General features: G+C 44.0%; 1 protein-coding gene across 13 annotated transcripts in view; it reads right to left on the bottom strand.

The window, feature by feature from the left end:
* Nucleotides 1-23,715, bottom strand: part of TNXB (tenascin XB) — a 589,826-nt gene that overhangs the window by 231,005 nt on the left and 335,106 nt on the right. For 9 of the 13 annotated variants that reach the window (XM_069237235.1, XM_069237240.1, XM_069237242.1 and 6 more), the window contains one exon: nt 12,167-12,550. The exons of the other annotated variants lie outside the window; for them this stretch is intronic. In XM_069237235.1, coding sequence (XP_069093336.1) covers nt 12,167-12,550 — 384 coding nt within the window. The remainder of the gene's footprint in view (nt 1-12,166; nt 12,551-23,715) is intronic. 13 annotated transcript variants of the gene reach the window in all.

The following is a 23,715-nucleotide window of genomic DNA, read 5'->3' as shown; positions in this document are numbered from 1 at the left end:
TGCCTGCAGCAGCACCGGTGGGCGAAATGGGGCTGAATATCACTCCATGTGTTTGCAAATGGCCCAGTGTTGCCAGAAATGGTAATCCTGTATTCAGAAACACCGGCCCCGGTTTAACCATGGGTAAATGCGGGCACACCATGTGGAGAGCAGAAAATCCTCCGGCCAGCATTGTCCCGCTGTGCCTTTTCCCTGGTGTGCAGAACTCCTGCTGCTGCCATTTACCACTGGCCTAATGGTAAGTGGCATTTCTAAATGTCCAGTTTTTAGACCTAGATTCGGGCGATATGTTGTAAAGGAATCAGTATTCCTAGGTGTGATGTTAAATCTTCATTTCGGATTAGTAATTTCTAATGCCTATTGTGTAGTGCAGGGATACCAGCCGGAAACAGAAATTCACTACTCATGCTCCAAATAATGTGCTGCTCGTAATAAGGTTCTAAGATTACCATAATCACCATGAAGGTCATGTTTCCTACGCTGATGGTATACTGACTGTATCTCATTCTGTGGTGATCCAGAGTCAGCACTTGGTACCCTTCATGAGTATTTGACTGAGGTGGTCATGCATTGTTAGAGAAACCATGCTTGATTTATTCACAGAAGAGTTGAATCGACCTATCTTTATTTTCGTTGGACTCGCTATACTTGCATGCATTGATTCATACTTTTCCTTCCTTAGAGTCTTTCTATTTCATTTCACTTTTCCGCAGTGTTTCACAAGCTATGATGCGAAGATACCTATTCTCTGGGGCATATTGTAGTGTGTGGAACGACCCGAAGACACCCAGGGTCCTTTTCAACTCTTGATATGTTCTCTCCTGGCCAAGAGTCACTTTCTATCTTTCCTACCTCAGTTTCTTTTAATCTGTTGATTATAACTTTTAATTAGGTGCTTATCTCTGCAAAATGCATTGCTCCTCATTAAAGTAACGAATTTGTTTGAGTGAGTGAAGATTACTTTGAGAGAGGGCCTCTTTTGACATGGTTAGCCCCCCCACTTTGTTTTCCCTGGAATATGATATGGTTTAAAAACTGTAAGTGCCCTGGGCCCCTGCTAAACAGGTTCCGAGGGGCAGATCTATTTTCCCAAAGCTGTACTATTGTTTGGCACTTAGCCACCTTTGTGAGTCCCTAGTAAATGACACCTATGGTACTTAGGGCATGGGTACTGAAGAGCCCCCTCCCCAGAGCTGAAGCACCAATTGTGCCACTCTCAGAGGCCCCACAGAAGCCTCATGTAGTCAGCCATTGCAAGTGCATGACAAGGTGTATCCAAAGTTGCAAGCTCGACCTGGCACTCAGCAAGAGTCACTAACACTGCATGCAATATAGGTAAGTCACCCCTCTGGCAGGCGTTGCAGCCCTAAGGCATGGTGCACCATAATGCATGTGAGGGCATATGTGTGCATAAGCAAATATACCCCTACTGTGTCTTTGCTAATTCTTAGACATAGTAAGTGTACAGGGAAGCCATAGCAAATGCATGTGCCGGACACTAGTCATTATAAGTTCCCCAACTACATGATGGCCTCTCTGGACCTTGGATTGTTTGGTATCAAACAACTCAGAATAACAATCCCACACTGATGCCAGTGTTGGGTTTATTATAACATGTACTCAGAGCGCACCTCAGAGGTGCCCCCTTCAAAACCTACTAGCCCTGGCATGGTTGCTGACTGGTCCTAACCAACCTACCACTTCCAGACACAATTCTGGACTCCTGGGTGAGAGCCTGTGCTCTCAGGAACCAGAAAACAAAGCCTTTCCTGGGTGGAAGTGTCACACCTCCTCCCTCTAGGCAGGCACCTTGCACCAGTGGTCAGCTTCAAAAGCCTTGCCACCTTTGAAATCTGACCACTGCCTCTGCTGCTAGCAGTAGTTGGTGGCCCACTTTAGACAGGAAAACCGGTGGGAAACCTAGCAAGGATATGATTAGTGGCTATCCCCAGCCTGCACCACCCCTCAAGAGTGGCAGGCGAGGTGACCACTCCATTTAATTTTAATTTTCCTCCATCTTGGATGGTAGGAAAATAGCCAATCAGGGTTAGGGATGTGACCCTTTCCCACAGGAAGTGGTCAGTTAGTGGGTGTAGCCACCCTAAGGTAGGTGGGCCATTGACCACTACCAGATATGACCCCTAATGCCCCCTAAATGCACTATTTAGAGAGCATCCCTAGACCACGATCTCTGATTCAACAGACACGAAGAAGACCAGGAAAAAGAAGAACAAAGGCACGAGAACTGAAGTCTTGCTGCACAAAGAAAAAGGCACCAAACCCTGCCTGCTGCTCCAAGGACTCGACCATCGCAGCTGAGGTGTCACCCGGAAAACCTGAAGGACTCTACAAAACCCCAGAGCACCTCGGCCTTCTGAAAATATCCAAGAACCTCCCTCAGAGTGAATGTATCACTCTCCTGCACCCTGCAGGCAAGGAACACGCCAAGTTGGGTAAAGTGACCAGCTGCTGACCAATGACCCAGACACAGCAGCCTAGCTAAATTCCGTACGTCAGCCGTTAAGGACAAGACCTGCCACTGTGCCAAGTTTGGTGGCACTGTGACTCTCCGGGGCTGTGGTGTACCACTACCCGAGGTACCAGACCCCCACCATCGTACACCAAGAAGCAAAGTCCACTCTGGACTCCCAAAAGCCCAGAAGCAAGCACCAATCAAGGGACTTCAGGACACCTGAGAACCACCCCACAGAGGAGCCCTGCTGATCTGCATTCCACCCTCAAAGTCACATGCTCATGACTCCAAGATGCACAACTTCAGGCTGACCTATCTGCTCTGCACCTGGCCTCCCTGACCCTTGTATTGACCAACCAGCTGTGCTCTAGGGGTCCTTAAACCCCTTGCGATCTTCACCATCCAAGAGGACCCAGCAGACTTATCTTTAATTCTATCTTTGCAGTGTGTTTCCAGGTGGTCTCCTTTTCCTTTGAATGTCAACTACACGGCCTTCAGCCACTGCTCCCGCTTGAACTGGGAACTGCCAATGTTCTCCAGCTGGCCTATTGGGCACTTTTAATGACCTCAACCTAAAACTAGAAGGTGACATTTGTGAAAACATTGCCTGATTTTATATGCATTTTAAAAGTTTTTCAATTGAATCCCGTGGTGCGTAATTACGCACAAAAACAGAACATTTTCTAATTTTAGCAAAATCATAAGAAAAGAAGTACTTACCGTATATAGATGATCTTGGTGGTAAAAATGTTAAAAAAACTCTGGAGTATTTTTGTAAATTGGTCTCGAGCTATTCTTCTGAGTGTTTGTCCCCATTTATTGATATTGTGAGTACAACAAATGATAAACACATCTCCTGGATTAGCCTAAATACTCTTCCACACCACCACAAAAACAGCATTAGGTGGTCTGTTTTTTACCTCTAGATACCACAGTGGGGTTGCTTGAACACAAAGCCTTTCCTGGGTGGAGGTTTCACATCTCCTCCCTCCAGGCAGGCACCTTGCACCAGCGGTCAGCTTAAAAAGCCTTGCCACCTTTGAAATCTACCCCCGCCTATGCTGTGGTTGCCCAACAGTTTTATCCCCACTCTAGGGGGAAAACCGATGGGAAACCTAGCAAGGATAGGAATAGTGGCTATCCCCAGTCTGCACAACCCCTGGTGTGGCAGGCGAGGTGACCACCCAATTTAATTGTAATTTTCCTCCATCTTGGATGGTAGGAAAATAGCCAATCAGGGTTACGGATGTGACCCTTTCCCACAGTAAGTGGTCAGTTAGTGGGTGTAGCCACCCTAAGGTAGGTGGGCCATTGACCACTACTAGGTATGTCCCTTAATGCCCCCTAAATGCACTATTTAGAAGGCATCTCTAGACCACAACCTCAGATTCAACAGACACAAAGAAGACCAGGAAAAAGAAGACCCAAGACACACAAACTGAAGTTTTGCTGCACCAAGAAAAAGGCACCAGACCCAGCAGACTTACCTTTAAGTCCATATTTGCAGTGTGTTTTCAAGTGGTCTCCTTCTCCTTTGGATGTCAGCTACAAGGCCTTCAGACGCTGCTCCTGTTTGAACTGGGAAACGCCCAACGTTCTCCAGCTGGCCTGTTGGGCACTTCTATGACCTTGATCTAAAACTGAATTGAATCACGTGGTGCTTAATTATGCACAAAAGAGAACATTTTCTAATTTTTTAAAAATCATAAGAAAATAAGTACTTAGCATATGTTGATGATCTTGGTCTTAAAAATGTTATAAAATCTGAAGTATTTTTGTAAATTGGTCTTGAGTTATTATTCTTAGTGTGTGTCCACATTTATTGATACTGTGAGTACAACATATGATTAACACATCTCCTGGATTAGCCTAACTGCTCTCTCACACTACCACAAAAACAGAGAATTAGATGGTCTGCTTTTTACCTCTGTATACCAAGGTGGGGCTGCTTGAACTCTGCACAGTGCACGCCATTTTTGTACACTATATAGCGAGGCAGCCTCCTAAATTTACAGGGTGAATAAATCCAATCAATGTAAATTCCCACAAAGCAAGTCACATTTTTGTAAGAGGAAGTTCAGAATTACAGTACTAGAATGTATCTGTGCACAGAGTGAGAAGATCATCCAGACTTGGCTCTCCAGTGACTATCTGATGCTCAGCCCAACTAAGTCAGAACTGCTATTATCTGCCAAGAACAAGAAATAAAAAAAGAGCACAAACTTGGCTAAATGACATGAACCTTGAAGCTTCGAAACCCAACTTCCACCGCTTGCCAATTCACATGGATTCACCCTTGACACCAGCCTCATCTAAAAAAAATACACTGTCAAAGCTGCCAAAAAAATCCAAAGATGGCCTGGTACCAGTTCTATTTTCTGAAGGGAGTCAAACCATTTCTTCCAGAATATGACTTCAGAACTGTTGTTCAAGCCTTTGTACTCTTGCATCTGAATTGTGGTAAAGGACTCCCAGACTCCACACCTCAACCCCTTAGGGGCATCCTAGATGCCACAGCATGTCTCACCCAGGGCCTGAAGAAATATTATAACTTCTCCAGTATTGGATCTTTCATAGATTCACATGCTTGAATCATTCCCCGTCGTCGAAGTGGGAGTTCCACAGTAACATAGAAAGCAGTAAAGTACAATTTGCATAGAAGTCAGTGTTAGAGACATTCATTTTCACAGCTTTATAGTGTCAATAAAAATGACCCAAAGTCCCCCTAATCAGGTGACGGCACCCTTTAGAACCCACACCACAGAGGTTCCAGTCCCTCAGATTTTCCACCACACGTCATGTGATGGAAGTCTCTCTGAGCTCTGCTCAGTTTATACTTCAAAACAGTTACTTTCAGGAAGATCCTTCTCAGGTCAGATGTATTTTTTAACTTGTATCAGCCTAGAATTCTCTGACTATGTCAGAATATACAAAAATGGTTTATTTAAGCCATGTAAGACCTGTGGCAAAAAGAGATTACACTCAGAGGACCCTCATAAACAGTGTATTTACTGTCTCTATCCAGAGCTCATTGTCAAAGGTTCTAGGATGTGCCGCACTTTCTCCCAGAAAACCCTTAAGGACAGGGTGGGAAGACTACTCTTGTGGTTGCAAAGGCTTAAATCAAAGGAACACCCAGTTTCTGAAGAAGGGATGACTCTTCAAAAACTGAAAAGACCGTCAAGAGAGACAGATCACAGAAGGACGAGTCTTCAGAAAAAGCCAGAAAAGCCCTTAAAAAGTCTCACTGTCTGCAAAGAAAAAAATCTGAGATTTTACCAAAGAAAATAAAAGATTCCTCTTATTCCTCTAAGGTCTCTTCAGAACCTACAACACCAGTTGTGATACAGCACCAGTTGTGAAGGGAGTTTCTCTCAGAAAACTTCAAAATCGCTTCCTTTATCAGAAGAGAATGTTTGTGTCAAAAAATTAAATATTTCTTCATCGTCAACGACATCCACCACCATTAAGTCAACATTTACTACAGTGGCGGCACGGATGATAATTTCCTCGGCTCTGCTCGTGTTGATGACCATAATCTCCCGCAAATTAACATCAAAGGCACCGCCAACGAAGAAAACTCCTGTCTCTCCTACATAAAAACAGCAATCTAAGAGATCGTTGACAACCTCAACAACGACAAAGCGACCTCCGTTGACTGATTTGTTACGAGTAAACTGTCAAAGCACCATTGCAGTTGACACCAGCCTTGTCGGCCCAGGAACCGTCAACGACAGTCCCATCGACGAAGGCACAGTTGACTACAGTTCCTTTGACGAGAATACAGTTGACGACCACACCGTCAACGAAACACTCATCAACTGCGATTTCCTCAGCGAAAATGCCTGCTACTGATGAAACAATAAAGAACCATTGTTGATGATGAAAACAACTAAGTCACCGTCCACGGAGACACCAAAGGTAGCATTAACACCTTTAGTGCCTACTTTCATCATGTCACTCTCTGGAACATCTCCAATGGAAGTTATTCTTCTGGTAGGCATGTGTCCTAGCAACATTTCTCCATTCCCACCAGCTCATCTCCTGGAGGAGGAGTCAGATAATAAAGGCCTCTTTGGAGTGGCTCACAGCTCTTTGGAATTAAATGTTAAATATCAGGATGAGGGGGAAGATGACAACCATTACTATCAAGACAACACATATCTAGGCGAGCAGGCACAAGAACAATAACCTGTCTGTTCTCTACAAGGTCATCAGGAGCAAACAGTTCAGATACCACAAGATTTAATATACAACCTTCATGACTTCCGCTGAGATTATTATAGATGTTTTCCAGAACCTGCTACATCAGTGCCTCTGTTGCACCTTCAAACATCCATAAGATCTTCACACCACTGACAAGTCCTACACGCTGCCTCTATCAGTGCCTCCCTTGTCAACACTACCACTGGCATATCCACCAGCAGGTGACCCTGACACTTCAGAAGGGGATCAAGAAGAAAAAGGAGAGATAAGGGATCAGACTTCAACCACTACTGAGTGGAATGAATATATAATACACCCACCATCTCTGCCTCTGCCACCTCCAGTGGACTCATCACCAGACCATGTAGGTGGCTTTCCTAATATCATGGAACGAGCAGTGAAGTGCTTCCAATTAACCTTAACCACCAAGCAGGCAGATGAAGCTCATGAAGAAGTCAGTGAAGGCAATACCCATAATAGATTTCATCTCGCAAAAGGGCATTCGCACTATGAAAACTGCAGCTAAAGCCCATACTGGACAAAACGTTTAATCACTCAAGCATGGAAGCGCTCACTGTGCGGTCAGCTAATTCCCTAGCAATACTAGGGAGATTCGTCAGACAAATGTGGTCGGATATGTCCCAATTTATAGATCTTGTGCTAATAGAATCTAAGTAAGAATCCAGAAAGATTCTCCAGGAGGGAGAGGGAGCCACTCCGCTATTGATAGCTCCTCAACAGCATTTTTAGCAGTTAGCGGGAGCAGCTGCACTCAGAAGGCAGGCCTGGCTAAAAGCAACATCCTTACGACCAGAAGTACAGAGCAAAATTTTAGTCATGCCTTATGATGGCGAAGCATTGTTCGGCAAACATATTGATGCGCTCTCCAAGCCATCAAGACCAACACAGATACAGCTAGATCCTTGGGAACATTGCAAATGAAGAGGCAGCCATTTCGAGGAGCCAGGGGCAGGATTGATTTTTCCTGTCGACGAGGATTTCATTCCTATATGCAGTAACAGCAGCCTCATGAGGGGCAATATGTTCCGCAATTTGCGCAACAGTACAGACCACCACCTTTGGCAGCTTACAAACAGCGAGCAAGAGGGAAGCAGCCAGCCAGAGGGTGAGACACTGCAATGAAACAGTGACCTTACACCGGTGCTGGCATCCCTACACTCACACAAAATATCTTGGAGGTCATATTTCCCACTTCCTTCATCTATGGTCTGGTATAACAACGGACAAATGGGATCTGGACGTCATAGCTCAGGGACATACCTTCAAATTTGTCAACAAACTACTAAATGTCCCACCCACAGGACCACCCCACCACATCTAAAACAGCTACTGATGGAATTTTCTCTTTTGATAAAAAAGGGGGCAATAGAAAAGGTTCCGATTTCTCAGAAGGGATTCAGTTTCCACTCCTGTTTCTTACTCATCAGGAAAAAATCATGAGACTGGCACCAAATCTTAGATCTTCAGAAGCTAAACAAGTATTTAAAATAGCAGTCATTTCGGATGGTCACCATACAAGGCATTTTACACTTTCCCAATCATGGGGATCATATGACAGCTCCCGACCTCCAGGAGGCATATTTCCATATCCTCATTCATACCAAACATCAAGGGAGCTTACCATTTCAGGTAGACGGCATCCATTAACATTTCAAGGTTCTCCCTTTCGGATTATGGTCAGCCCCATGTCTATTCACCAACTGTCTTGCACCTGTGGCAGTTCACCTGAGGCAGAAAGTATTCCTGTTCCTATACTTGGACGATTGGTTAATCAAGGCTCTAGTATCTCAAGAAGCCACAGCCCATACAAACCTGTGCCTCTCATTGTTCAAGAAACGAGGTCTCACAGCGAACATTCAAAAGTCATCTCTCACTCGGAAGACAAGGCTAACCTTCCTCAGTGCATTTCTAGTCACCAAAATGGCCAAAGCTTCCGTCTCTGGAACGACAGAACAAGATTCAGCAATAAGCCCAACAGTTTGCCAAAAAAGAGTCAGTTTTAGTTCAACTTTGCAAGTCGCTCCTGGGAATGCTATCCTCTTGTATTCCTCTGATCCCAAATTGCAGACTGCACATGCATCCATTATAGGAAGAATCAGACAAACAGTGGACACGAGCACAGGGATCTTTCGAGGATATCATTTGAACTACCCCAGCAATGGACTCCTCCATGCAATGGTGGGGGTCTGAAAGAGAATATATCAAGAGGATTGACATTTCTATCACAACAGACGTGTCCTTAGAGGGATGGGGTGCCCATTTCCAGGATATCCTAGTGAGAAATAGCCCACCTCTGAAAAGAAACTGCACATAAATCGTCTAGAACTAAAGGCCATAGCTCAAACTCAATTCTTGTTCCTTCGCCGAGTTGCAGGCTCTTCTGTACTCATCAGAACGGACAACACAACCAGCATGCATTACTTAAGCAAACAGGGAGGAAAAAGGTCAAGAGCCCTGTCACAACAAGCACAGGAAATCTGGAAGTGAACTATACAGTACAAGATATCACTTAAAGCGGAGCATTTGCCAGGGGCGTCAAATGTGCTGCAGACAAACTAAGCAGGTTGACTTCAATTTGCCGTGAGCCCCCAACTCCTGCAAAACATCTTCACTCAAAGGAGCACACCAAAACTAGACCTATTTGGACAAGGACCAGCTGCAAATGCCAGTACTGCGCAAGCTGGCATAACCAGAAAGGATTGTGGGGAAATTATTCGATAAGATGGTCAAAAATATTTGCATACGCTTTTTCCTTGATTCCTTTAATGTCGGGTATACTAAGGAAAATGAAGGTGAGAACCATGCTGACTCACCCTTATTGCTCCGAAATGGTCCAGGCAGTTCAGGTCCAGAGAGCTAATCCTACTTTCGGAGTAGCCCCACATACAACTGACGCCCAGTCCAACATTGTTAACAATGAACTGGGGCCAGATACTGCACCCCAATCTGACGTTTCTATATTTAGCAGCCTAGCTCGTGAGTTCCATGAGTTTGAAATTCAAGACATTCCCATGGATTGTAGAGAAATCCTGGCTAAGGCAAGAGTGAACTCCACCAACAAGTCAGATAAGCTGAAGTGGAAACGTTTCTATGTTGGTACCCCCATTCTCCTCAGCCCCTGAATAGATTTTGCCATATCTCTTACATCTAGCAAAATCTGGTGTTGCACATTCATCCATAAGGGTACATCTAGCAGCAATATCCTGCTTTAGGGGAGCTGGCAAATCACCCTCACTTTGGTCATCAAGGATCATCAAACAGTTCATCAAAGGGCTTTTCAGGGTTTTTCCTCTTGTAAAAAGAACCTCCTCCTGCTTGGCATCTCAATATTGTGTAAAGCCAGTTAATGAAACCCCGTTCATACCAGTCCACAAGGCATACTTAAATATCTTACTTATAAAACTGCATTACTGCTAGCACTTAAATCAGCTAGAAGGGTTGATGAACTATAAGCATTTACCATAAAAGAGCTTATTATACAGTTCAAGAAAGACAATGTTATCTTGAGAACTAACCCTAAATTCATACCTAAAATATCTTTGGAGTTTCATCTTAACAAGCGCATTGTTTTAAAGACATTTTTTCTAAATCATCAAACAATGGGGGTATAATCTCAACGCACCTTGGATGTTAATAGGCGCATTAAGTTCTATTTGCGCAGAACACAATTTTGCAAATCTGACCAGTTGCTTGGAACGTTTGGCAATTTAAGAAAAGGATTCCCACCTTCCAAGTCCACTATTGCAAGGTAAATTGCAGCAGCCATCCAATTCGGCCATTTTAAAGGAGGAAAACCCTTGATGCAAAGAGTCAAGGCCCATTCACCAGAGCCATATCTACATCCACGTCTCTGTTTGCTGGTGTACCGATTCAGCAGATCTGCAGAGCGGCACCATAATCCAGAAGACACACCTTCACCCAGCATTACTGTCTGGATGCGGCCGACAAGTCTGATGCTACAGTGTGGCAAGCAGTTTTAGGCCATCTATTCAAATAAGGTGAGCCACATTGTAATTCCTTCTTTCCCACTATCCACTTCCTTTTGGTAATACTGTTATTTCCATATACAAACTGCAGACTATTTTGATTCAAGCATGTGAATCTAGGAAAGATCCACTACTGAAGAAGAAAATAAGTTACTTATCTGTAACTTTAGTTCTCCAGTATTGACATCTTTCATAGAGATACATGCGACCCACCCTCCTCCCTATAGAGGCTTCCCTTATTGCTCTTTGCTTCTATCTCACCCTTGTGCTGGATAATCTGAGGGACTTGAGCCTCTGTTTTGAGGGTTCTAAAGGGTGCTGTTGCCTGATTGGATGGACATTGGGTCATTTTTATTGACACTAATACGCTGTAAAAGTGAATGCCTCTAACACTGATGCAGATTGTACTCTACTCTTTTCTAGGTTACAGTGGGACTCCCACTTCAATGACGGGGAATGATTAAAGTATGTGAATCTATGAAAGATACCAATACTGGAGAAGTATAGTTACAGGTAAGTAAGTTATTTTCTTCACTTATACTGACAGAACTCTGTTGCCTTCCCTTCCTGGTCTTTCTGGTCTTTACCAGCATAATTTACAAAGCCATCACACCCAGCACCCCTGCTTATTTTGCAGGCAAGTTTACCAACTCCCATGGTTCTCAGGACACCAACAGCCAGGACACCATCAAACTGCAGGCTAAGTGTAAAAAAGGAAAAACAATTGAGCAGGCCTTTTCCATCTATACACCCAGGATCTGGAGCAACAGGCCAGTTTCCAACATAACTGCCACAACGCTTCTCCAATTTAGGAGAGAGTTGAAGACTCACCCCTTTTAAGAATGCTACATCACAATCCATTAACCATCCGTAACCGACCTTCCCCTCCTGTTACTCATTTACTTTATGCTTGTCTTTGGCCATGTAAGACAGTTTTCCACTTGCTTGTGGCTAGTTTGGGGCTATAGGAAAATAATGTACACACATGCAGTAACCTTTCTCAGGAGTGCCCACACTCAGTGAACATAAACTGTATCACAAATTTCACATTAAAACAGCATACCTGGCGCCACAGGACAGTCTCACTGCAGATCATATAATTTCAGGACCAGACATGTTGATGCCACTGCAAGGATACTTGACAATAACGGCACAGATATGTGATGCCATTTTATGACAAGGAAGTGCACAGTTTTAACATTTTCTGGAAAGTTGGTGTCTAGCGCAGTAGCCAATGCGTCTTTACTCACCCGCCATGTGGATAATATAAGGGAAATATGGATTTTGTGAACAATTATTAAACAGTGCAAATGCAATAGAGGTGACAAATTTGTCTGTGGTCTCAGAACCTTGCTGTGTCAGACTACAGGAGTGGTAAACAGATCTATGATGGGAGAAAAGAATACAGCAAAGACTTCCTTCTGGCTGGCAAATTGCCACTGGACCTAAAGAATAAAGAGATACATCGAGGTTAAGTTACCTGTGGTTGCTTTAGTTGTTAGTGGTATTGTACGGAGCCCATCCACAACCCCTTGGAGCTCTATCTCGTATTCCGTGCCTGGGAGGAGAGGTGACAGTGTTGCTGTGCGTTGGTCACCTGAAAAAAGGACTTCTACTGGCCCTGTGGCTGCGGAGTCCTTGTAACGGATGGCAAAGTGGTCATAGGCTCCAGGGTCGGCATTCCAGGAAAGTGCAAAACTGTGATAGGTGATGTTCGTCACAGAGAGTTCGCCGAAGGATATGAAGTAGGGTTCAGCACTGGCAGGGAGCTGACCTGCCATGGAATCACTGTGGGATGCCTGGGTGGATGGTGCACCCACTGGGGACTCATCACTTGCTGTAGACATTGAGCTGGGTTCTGGAGCTGACACAATAGAAAGCATTAAGAACCAGGAGGCAAAAGTTTTTACAGACCTTTATTGCTGACAATGAGTTGAGTCACTTATGTTTATTTTGTATGATAACCCCCACCCCCGCTTTTCCTCTCCACTTCTAGGAACAATGTTTGGAGATATAGGGCCATATGTACGAACACATTTTCCCATAGACACAGAATGGGTAAAACCCTTTAATACATCTGGCCCATAGTGTTATTTTTTAAGTATTTCTGATAAGTTGCCTTATTTGAATAAATGAGACACTAGTGTGAACAGCTTGCAGAGGGCTTCTAAGCAGCCGTAAAAGCAACACTTCCTATAATAATTAACTAATAAACATAAAACTATTCTTCAGTTATCCCCTCTAGCCTCCTATCATCTAGTGCAATGGTAGAATAGACCACTGGGTCATTAATTCTACTTTACAATATATGTTATTAAAAAAAGCTATCTCATTGTTCGGTCATTGTAAAATTTCTCATTGGAGGCTACACTGGTCAACAGTGATAAAACTAAGTAGACTATTTCTGTCCAAAGGGATAGTTTCCTGAAGCAGTCACAAGGACAGACAAGAGGAAAGGAGGAACATATTTAATTATAATGACTGAAGCATTTTAGAAGATCACATACACATCAGTAATAAAGCTGATACCTCTGTGGAGCATACTGATGCTCTGTGGACCTCAAGAGGTAAACAAACGAGGTACATTTTTATGAGATCATGTACATGAGATTCATCTAGGTCACTCCTGGCTCCAGGGATAGCCCCTGCACTAATTTTGCAGGACAGTCTGGCCTGTGAGACACAGTTTTGGATTAAGGTGTTCTATCAGTAGATCCAGCCTAACTCTAGAATATCAGTTGCAAGAAATCCTAGTTGAGAGATAGTCTTAGCCACCAGAAATGTGCCAATATTCTGTGAGCTGCTATTTGGCTATGAGCTCCCATGTAAAATTAATCTGCTCATTGTCTAGTCTGCACAGCATTTGTGTATTTCTGATACATCTATGCCTTAAATACTCAAGTTCCAAGCTATCACCTACTTCCTATGTTCTGATTGTCTTTAAGCTAATTTGTAATCTTAACATTTCCTTTCTCTAAAACTTCTCTACTCCTAACATGCATCTCTTTCCTCTGCTCTTGTCTTTCTTGAAGATCTACCTTGTGTAAGAGTTCTCCCTTTTCTCTAAAATACCTTTGAGGAAGCGGAGTCTACACATAAAATGCCGTTGATCTAAGATCTCCTCTGTATTTCTAAAATACACCTGTTGCTAAAATCAAAAATGTATTTATCCTTAAAATGCTTCTGATTCTAGAGTTCTTGCTATTTGTAATATGCACTTTGTGTGCAAGCTCTCATCTGTCCACCTGAGTGAGAGCAAAGCTGGGCGGGAAAAGAATAACTGCACTCTCCTTGGCAGGACAAATTAGTGTCCTAGGATATAGGGTCCTCAGGGCACTTCTGCCATCAGGCCCCCTGGGATGGGGTCCCAGGGTCCTTAGGATGACTTGGATGGCTCGGAGAGTGGTGCTTCACATCCCTCTGCCAGTTTTCCAAAAAGGCCTACGCCTCGGAGAACGGAGTCCCCAAGGCCTAAAAATGGCTCAAGGAAGGGGGCTGTGCACCTCTCTTCCCATTTAAAAAAATGGCTTCTGCCCCGGGTGATTAGGTCCACTGGGTCTAAAAATGTTCCAGGTGGTGGAGGAAGCACACCTCTCTCCTCATTAAATATTAATCAGCCCGGGGGGTAGGGTCCCTAAGGCCTCAAGAAAGCTGGGGAGGGTGGGAGAGGTTGCATGCCCCCAACCCCAAAACATTATTGCACGACCCCCGGAAAAACCCCAGGAGGCTTATATTTTGAAGATGCTGGCCACTGCTGATCCTTTATGGATTTGCTGTCCCCTTTAACTGGCACCAACTCCCCCCCCCCAACCTGGCTTAGTGGGGCAGGGTATCCTTACTCTGCCTCATGTGTTTTCCTTTGTTTGTTTTACTTTTTTTATCCGGACAGGGGCAAAGTCCCTGAGTCCTCATATAGCTGCTGCTATATCTTTGTTGATGTGTTGGCAGCCACGCAGATCTTATCTCTGGATCTGTTGGATAGTCCACGACATGAAATATACAAATATTTTGAATATTGTGAACCTTAATTTCTCTAAATCTACTGAACAGATTTACACCAAATCGGAAAAAACATGCTTTCTGGACCACAGCTCCAGCTGTTTTGGCTGTAGCGGTGTCTAATTTCCCCCACCCTTTTCTCAGCTCCTACTTGAGAGATCACCCTGAAACATTCCAGTAAGGAGTTGAGGTGGATGAGACTTCTATTTGGACCGTTTAGTGAAGATTTGTGCAATGACTCCAAAGTTATCAGCAAACAAAAACAACATTTCATATGGAAAGGTAGTATATATGGATGCACACACACACACACACACACACACACACACATACACACACACACACACACACACACACATATATTTATTTATATATATATATATGCATGCATATACATACACACTGTTAAAAAAATAAAGGTTACAGGCTCACATTTTAAACGCACAAAGCCATGCACAGTTTTATCCTCAAAAAGTTTACTGCAAATATTACATTGATATGATCAATGATGTTATCAAAGATGTAATGAGTGTTTTAATATGTGGGGTAATTAGGGGTGCAGGCGAGGGCGCAAGATATAGTTAACTTAGGGCACAAGTTATAGTTTCTTGAAATAACTAACAATAACTGCTGAATTTCTATGGTTTTGTATGTTTATAATGCAAGCCTAACTATAATGCACATCCTTAAGGCGTGTGTGGTGGGTACTTGGCCGCAGGGTGTGGTCTGTGGCCAGGCCGTGCAGCCAATGCCCTATAACTACTCAACCCCTTGCCATGTACGGCCTTTGGCCGTATGCAGTGGGGGCTCCCCAGAGGGCATGGCCTATGGCCAGACCTTGTTGCCAACCCCCTTTAACCACCCAACAACGCACCACGCAGGGCCTTTGGTCATGCACAGCAGGGGTTGCCTACAGGGCCTGGCCTCTGTCCAGGCCTTCGAGCCAACCCCTATAAACACCCAATTCTCCATTGCACACCGCCTTTCGCCCTGGATTCATCCCGTCATAGCTCCAAGCCCTGAGCCACACATGGCCAAAGGAGTTGGAGCTTAAAGAGGGCAGCATTAAATCTATATATTTGGGGGGACGCACATCCCCCTCCCCCCAAGACCTGGGGACCACCACCTTCCTGGGGCTATGTTGAAATAGGATTGATCAATGACCATGCCACGGCTGGAAGGGGTAGCAGTTTGGGAAAGCAATGGCGTCATGCAGACGTTGAGGCCAAATGCTCAGTAACTTTAGTTCACTACAGTAAAATTTAAAGAAAAACAAGGGAATATCAGGGATTAAAAAAACACGCTTTACGTGCATTTGAGGAAAGCACAGGGCTGTTGTGTGGCTGTCTACCGGGTGCCCTTGCTAGAGTTTGCCATCTAGGGTTGCTGTGTAGCTGTTGATCGGGTATCCTCACAGAAGTTTACCATTTAGGGTGCCCACCAGAGCCTAAGCCCAACTCTGCTGCTGGTCCTCCAGGGCGGAACTAGTCAGCCACACACCAGGGAGTGGGCAGCTTGACAAAGAAGGGCAGGGCGAATCCCCAACTACCGATTAAAAGGCAGGCACCCAGGTTGCTGGACCCACAAGCAAATGGGATGGGTTCTAATTACCAAATCAAAAGTTCCCATTCTCGGGCCCCCGTCGGGACCGATGTGTCTTTTAGTCCCAACAGCTATAGTGCACCCAGCCGTCCCCCCCAGCCAAATAGGGCCCCCATTTTTGTCCCAAAACAAAGCTGTCCTCCAGTGTTGGGCGCCAGGATTCCCATGCGCTTGGGGTAGAGAAGACGATGTAACCCTCACAGCACACGTATGAGTTCCAAAAGAGCACCGCATGGCGTCGAGTCATTAGAAAGGGGGTTCGCCAGGACACCCAGCTGCCTAAGCCCATTCCCATTACCTGGATAAACTCTGACAAGTTCTTAGCCTTGCTCCAGACTCTCTATACAGCAATGTCTTTTGCCTCCTCCTTACCTGCTGAGAGAGCTTCATTGCAATCCTAGAAATCTATTTCTTTGTCTCTAGGAAAGCCCTGGTCTATTTCCAGCACAATTTGCTAATTGAAACACATTACTTCTTCATAGGTACACCAAAGTAAATAATCTAATTGTCTAATAATGCCTGTACATGTCTCGTATACTCACAGCTGAAGATCTCCTGTATCACTTTGTTACAACGTACTTTGACGAGAACATCCTATTTCTCCGAGAGTCATGATCAAATAGTTCAGTTTCTCTCTAGTGGCCCAGTACTAATTGCTAGAGCTCAATGCCTCTCCTGACACCAGCCTATTAGCCTTTAAATCTAGACACAATACCGAAACCTCCCTTTTAAACCTCATGATGAATCAGGGGCAACAAAGATACAAATCCTGTTATGATATGTATCCTCTTCATCCTCTCCTATGTCACTATTACAATATCCAATGGAACCCTGTTGGTGAAAAGTCTAGCACCCACTAGATCTTCAGACCCTACCCAAATCATCACATGGTTTCCAGTCACACATCCGAGCAATTCCAACATGTCACCTTCCTCTCTGATAAAGTTCAAGCGATCTGTATGGTCCCTCAAGGCTACACTCTCTATTGTTTCATCCTGCAGATATCGCCCCTCAGGTACTCACTTTAGCTCTACAAGTTCATGTCTTACTCTTGACAGTACACAAGACCCTTCAAAAGCAGTAAAATGTCTTGATGCCCAAGAAAACTGGTTGAGCCAGTCATCTAAAACTAAACAGCTCCAAAAGCAAAATCCTCCGCCTCAGCCACAACTACACATACAAAAAGACAGCCAGCTGCCCTTGACCACCCTAATTCTTCAATGCCCAAGAAGCTTCACCCGTCGCACAAAACCATTCGGGTACACATCAGCCTCTTCAGGCAGTAACTCGATTGAGCAGTCAACAGATGAACCAACTAACAAATGGCATACCATTGAAATAACCGTTCACACACTGTCATTGAATACCATGACGCCGTCACAGGCTCCATCATTAAAGCTAAACTATGTGCACTGTAGCTAGTCTTCTTACTCCAAGATGGACTGTCTCTCAAAAATACAAAACAGGGACTTGGTTAAGACTTCCATTGGCAGCTCCCACTGGCTTTCTGTGACAGTCAGAATCCATTTAAAAATATTGGGTAAAACTTTGAAATGCCTTGCATAACCCTGAGATGCCTTTCAGGCACAATGGCAGCCTAAGTATAAAACAAAACCTCTCACTACTACAAGGGTTCAGCCAAACACTAGCTTGTGTTTACCCATTTGCATCCAAACACATCAACAGGTTTGCCAGACACTGCATAGCAAAAGGAAGAACATTTGAACTGATAGCCCATCCACAAAGCTCCCAGCCTCATGATGAACAGAAAAAGAAACAATCTTCTCCGAAAAAATCGAAAGGCACACCTCCACTTTAGACACTTGCACATGGACACTTTGTTCTTGCTTCACTACTGACTAAACCATACTTTTTTTTCCCCAGTGACTAGTGCATGTTTAATATTGAAAGTATCTCTTTCTGCACACTTAAAGTGATTTAGTTTGTAAATTACGGACTAGAGATGGCATGAATACCGTAAAAAAATACGTTATAGTGTTACTTCAAGGAAAGGTAACATAGCTCATCTTTCTCGACAGATGCACTTGATCTGAAAGAGATATGGTATGTCTTTCAAGCTATTGTTCAGTTAGCTTTGATCTATTTAAAATGTACTTCTATCCTTTAAGATATGGGGCTGTATTATGTATACAGCTAATTTTCCCTGTTTTTACCACAGCAAACCTTTCAAAAGGGACAGTGCACCATACTGCAAATAATGTACTGCCCCCAGGGCAGCCACAAACCAGTGCTGCCCTGGGACAAACACATTCAAGTGAAATACTCAGTGGCTGCTTCAAGCCACTCTGTGTTTCACATTGCAGGTGTCATGCCACCTGCACTTTGTAGAGGGGAAGGAGATCTCTCTTGCAGGCAGATGTAGTAAGTGACTGCACCTGTCTGCAGGGGGTCTCTGAGTGGTCCAGAGACACCCCTTTTCCCCTTCAGAGGGTAGCTTTCAGGAGGTGCACTGAAGCGCGCTACTTTTTTGTGGCGCACTTTCAGTGCATCTCCTAAGGGCATGGTTGTCTCTGTGACCCCGTCCATTATATGGCGCTGGCATAAAGGCAAATAGATTTCCTCATGTGCATGGAGCCACCCAACCCCCGCAACTGAGGGAACACCATCTCATGAAAGAGCTGGTACCAGCATTATCCTTATTATAAAAGGGGATGAACAAGCATCTGGTGCCCCTTCTGTAATGCCATTGTTCCCCGGGCCGCACAAAACAGGTGCACATACATGTTGTGCCCCCGGGACATACAGTATAATATGGCCTATGGAATCTATCTAACATGCTGCTGACCTCAAAATTCTTAGTAGTTTGCTAGATGGCTGTACTTTGAAGGATCTGGTCTACTTCTAAGATGGTCTATTTAAGGTAGTGTAGCCAAGTTTGATGATCCCATGATAGTGTCTGGTTACCGATCCTTGTGATTGCTTGTATGTCAGAATGCCGCAAAAATAATGGACTTGTCATAATACTGACAACAAGAACCTAAAGGTAAATGTGTATAGGTAAGCATAGATTTACTATTCCTAATTCCACATTTTGATACAGATTTCTAATCACAGATTCCTCACCTTTTGAATATTACGCAGGCGTCAGATTGGATCTGGAAACATTTCAGAAGTACCTCAGCATTCCGTCAGGTGGCTCTGTGTGGCTCAGCATTGATGCTGTCCACTCCGAAAATGACATGCAGGGCCCATATGGGCACCACTCCTGTGAGCTGACGTCAGTTTCTTTCTTTCCGCACTACCAGATGCAGATCTGGAGCTTCCTTCTTGTCTCTCAGAGACATTTACCTCAACATTTCTTCAGCATGCAAAGGATGTAATCCCCTAAAACAACAGGTTTCAAGGCTGCAGGGACTGTTGAAAGCAAATGTCTGGAACAGATCCCCACTAGGTAGACCTGTGGCTCGAGCCACACGAGAAGCCGATCATCATTTCAGGCCAAATCCTCAGGTAAATAAAAAAAAGCATTTGAAGTGGGATTCTGCTCTCTCTCTAGCTGCAGATTCCTCACCAACCCTCCAATCCACTTGCTCTACAACTTGACGCTACCCATTCATAAGATCCCAAGTTTAGGAATCTGCACACTGCTCATGACTAGTTCTCTCTTGGTCCTCTTCATCTGGGGCACGGACAGCCTCAAAAATAACCGACGTCATGGTTCAGCAGTGGCACCTATATGGGCGCTGCACAGAGCGGAACAGAGTCAGTGCATATTCATATGGTTCCACCTGATGACACAACGAGGTACTGCTGAAGAGTTTCCGGATCCAATCTGATGACTGGGAAATATTCAAGAGACAAGGAATCTTCAGCTAATCTCTATCAGAAAAAGCATTACAGAAGGTAAGTGACTTGTTATGTGTGTATCTGGAAGTTATATATATTCCATAAAAGCAGGTGTGTGTGAGTGTGTGTGGAGGTAAATATAATTACAATGTTTTGGTAGTTGATATTTTGGCCACAATGTTTTGGCAGTTTGATATTTATATCACAATTTTCTGCTAGTAGGCTCCTGTGATCACTGGTACCAGTTTTGTGATTGATGCCCAGATCTGAGTCAGACTCTTCAAGTTTCATGGTCTATCCTGAGTTCTTTGTCCTGCCTGTGGGAGCACTGTGTGCTTCCCTTTTGCTGACGCAGGGGTTGGGCTCTGCTACTGCCCTCAGTAGTGTTGCTTCAGCGGCTTCACTAAATAAACTTCCTCACCCAGTGAAACCTGGACTGGTATCTCAGGGCCTGGAATTTATGGACCCAGTAATTCTGGGCCGGGAGACAACAGACCACTTGTAGTTGTGAGCAGGAAATGCTACTCAGGGTTACACTCAGGATGGAATCCTACCTCATCATGGTCACAAGGGCCTAAATGTTCTGGTGAAATAATCACAGTCAAAATGTTCTTGTCTACCTCTAAAGTATTTACAGATTAATTACTCCTGTCAATCTCTAAGACATTTGTAGTACACCTTTGAAGAGACAGTAGAGCTGATGAGCTTTTGTTTACCTCAAATGTAATCATAGTTAAAGAGCTTGCTTACCTTGAGATAACTGCAGGTAATAGGCTTCTGTCTATCTGTGAGCTTTTGTTTGCTTTAAAGATACTCAGAACTAAAGTGTTCCAGTATACATAATAGTTAATTAACTCTTGTTATAGCTAATTTGACTGAAGTCTTAAAGTGCTTGTCTTCTTAGATAATCCGAGACAAAGAGCTCTTGTCTGCATAATAAAACACTTGTAGAAAAGTATCTGCCTGCCTCTAATATAAGCTTAGTAATAGAGCTCTAGTCTACCACTAAGATTGTTGCAGTTGAAAAATATGGATCTGCTGCTAAAACACTTCCAATACCAGAGCCTTTGTCTGACCTAAAAATAACTTGCAGTTGAAACACCTTCAATATATTTTATCACAGATTAAGAGTCTGCTTATGAGGCTGGCGGTCCGAAGACCGTCAGCCTCGTAGGGGCTGCCAGACCGCTGCAGCTGTTCCACATTACGAGGTTGGTGGGCAGTCCCGCCAACCTGCCGCCGTCCCTGCCAGGATCTTAGATCCCGACAGGCTGACAGAAGTGCAGGTTGTTACCAGCCAGGGCGGCGCTGAACTCAGCACTGCCCTGCTGATTACAACCTTGTTCTCTGCCAGCCTTTTCATGGCAACAGCCGCCATGAAATTGCTGGCGAAGAATAAGTGCAGGGAGTCCTCCCCTGCTCTGCCCATCCCCATGCTCTATCATGAGCCAGCGACAATGCTGCTGCACCTTTCCCACTGGGCTGTCCAGCATAAACCTTGGTTTCTGCTGGTCAGCCCAGTGGGAAAGTCGTAATGGGGCGGGGGGATGGTCGCCAGCACGGCGGCAACCATCCCATCGGGAGTTCCTAATAAGCCCCTAAGTGTTTGGCTCAACATTTGTCTTCATCTAAGATCGCCACATTTGCAGAGCTCTAGTCAGTCTCTAATATGTTTCAGTACATCAATAGAAAAGCCCCTACCTGCTGCTAGGATGCTTTAAGTGAAGAAGCGGTTGTTTATCACTAGCCTAATCACACTCATATCTCTCATCTATTTAAAAATAATTGCATTTAAAGAGCTCTTGTCTGCAACTAGGTTAGTGTAAGTCAAAGGAGTCCTGCCTGAATGCAGGTTAATCACAGCTGTATAGCTCTTGCCGATAACTAAGCTGCTTGTGGGGAAAGTTATAACCAATCTTTAAGATTTTTGCAGTTAGAGCTTCTAGGCGTTTGATAGGATGCTCCCAATTCAAGGGCATGAGATGTCCTTGTCCAAGAAAACATTCTTATCCTTGATACATCTGATGAAAGAGCTCTTGCTGATCTGTACAATATTCCTGATCTTCCCATCTAAGAAGCCTCTATGGATGTAAAAAAGGCTTCTATCCTAGATACATTTTGGGCTATTAACAAAAGTAACTTACACTAGTGAGCAATTTACGCAGGTAATTTACTTTTACACTTTTGAGTAACTTTACTATTTTGGGCCATTCACAAAATTTGAGTATAAAGTTAATGAGGACCGCCAGCCTCGCAATGACAGTCATATCACTGCAACTGGTTGGTCTGACCGTGACATTACAACCCTGGGGGACGGACCCACCAGGGGACCACCGTCTCCTCCAGGTATGTGGTTCCTAGTGGTTCGACAGTGGCTGGAGTTGTACTCAGCCAGGCCGTACTGAGTTCAGTGCCACCTGGCTGATTACAACTCAGATTTCCGCCAGCCTTCTCATGGCGAGGTCCCCTCCATGAAAGGGGAGCCCCCGCACAGCCCCCTGCCCAGCACCGTTGGAATGCACACTGTCTGCCTTGCAGACAGTGAGAATACCGAGGGTGCTGTGTGCTACGGTTTAGGCCTAGGCTCTCTTAAGGGAGCTGAGACCAATATCATTACACTGTTACCCCCAGGCAGCCCCGGCAGGGACCGCGTACTACAATGTTCCTGCCGGTTAGCTGACTGGTGGGAATATGGTAATAAGCTTGAGGGGACATCACCGCTTTGACGGTGGTGCCCTCCACGCAAGTTTGGCGGTCCCGTGGTGGGACTGCCAAATTCATGATAGAGCCCTTAATATTTTGCTACATCTTCTTATTGGAAATTCTTTTTTAAATAATGCTCATAGAATACTTATTGAAACTTTTAAAAGCTTTTTAAAAATGTAGTGTTCCTTAAAAATGTTGACTAATTGTGTATGTGTTTTAAGAGAAGTGTGCATACTTACCTAAACATTGTAAACATTATTTAAGAGTAAACTCGTAAGAGTTACTACATAAATAGTTGAAAAAGTTCAGAGTAGTTATGTTGATTTTAATAAGAACATTTATTTAACATAGACCGAGTCCAAAAGAGTAGCAGGGAGCTTTCATGCGCACATTTTAAATTTGCATCCATATATTTGAAATACTTTTCATAACTTGAATAGTGTTTGTTAAAAAATATTCATTTTAACAAATGAATAATAAATGCCCTGAAATAGCATTTAGAACTACATTTAAATGATTTTAAGTAGCTTCAAAACTTTTAGTTAACAATTGTTATTTTGTGAGACTTATAAATAGTTTGTAGAGCCTTTAAAGATATGGGTCCTTTTTTAACATAAAAATAATAAATTAATGATATGAAGTATTTACTTAAATCTCCAACCTTTTTTATAAAATTCATATCTACCTTTTAAGCAAGTGGTCCTCAGCCTGTGGTCCGGGGATTCCATTAAAGATTTAGTGGGGGTTCCCGGGCTTGAGCAATGATAAAGTAGGGGTCCACAGAAGTCAAAAGGTGGGGAACCACTGTTTTAAGCTAACAAACCCGTTTTTCTTACAAATTCCTGAAGAACTTTGAAACATTTTAACTAGCAGTTGCACATTTGACTATGTTAGAAAATAATTTTGCATGAAATA

Source organism: Pleurodeles waltl, chromosome 6 (genome assembly GCF_031143425.1).
Source record: "Pleurodeles waltl isolate 20211129_DDA chromosome 6, aPleWal1.hap1.20221129, whole genome shotgun sequence".
NCBI classification, from domain to species: Eukaryota; Metazoa; Chordata; class Amphibia; order Caudata; family Salamandridae; genus Pleurodeles; species Pleurodeles waltl.
This window is presented reverse-complemented; position numbering and strand designations above follow the sequence as displayed.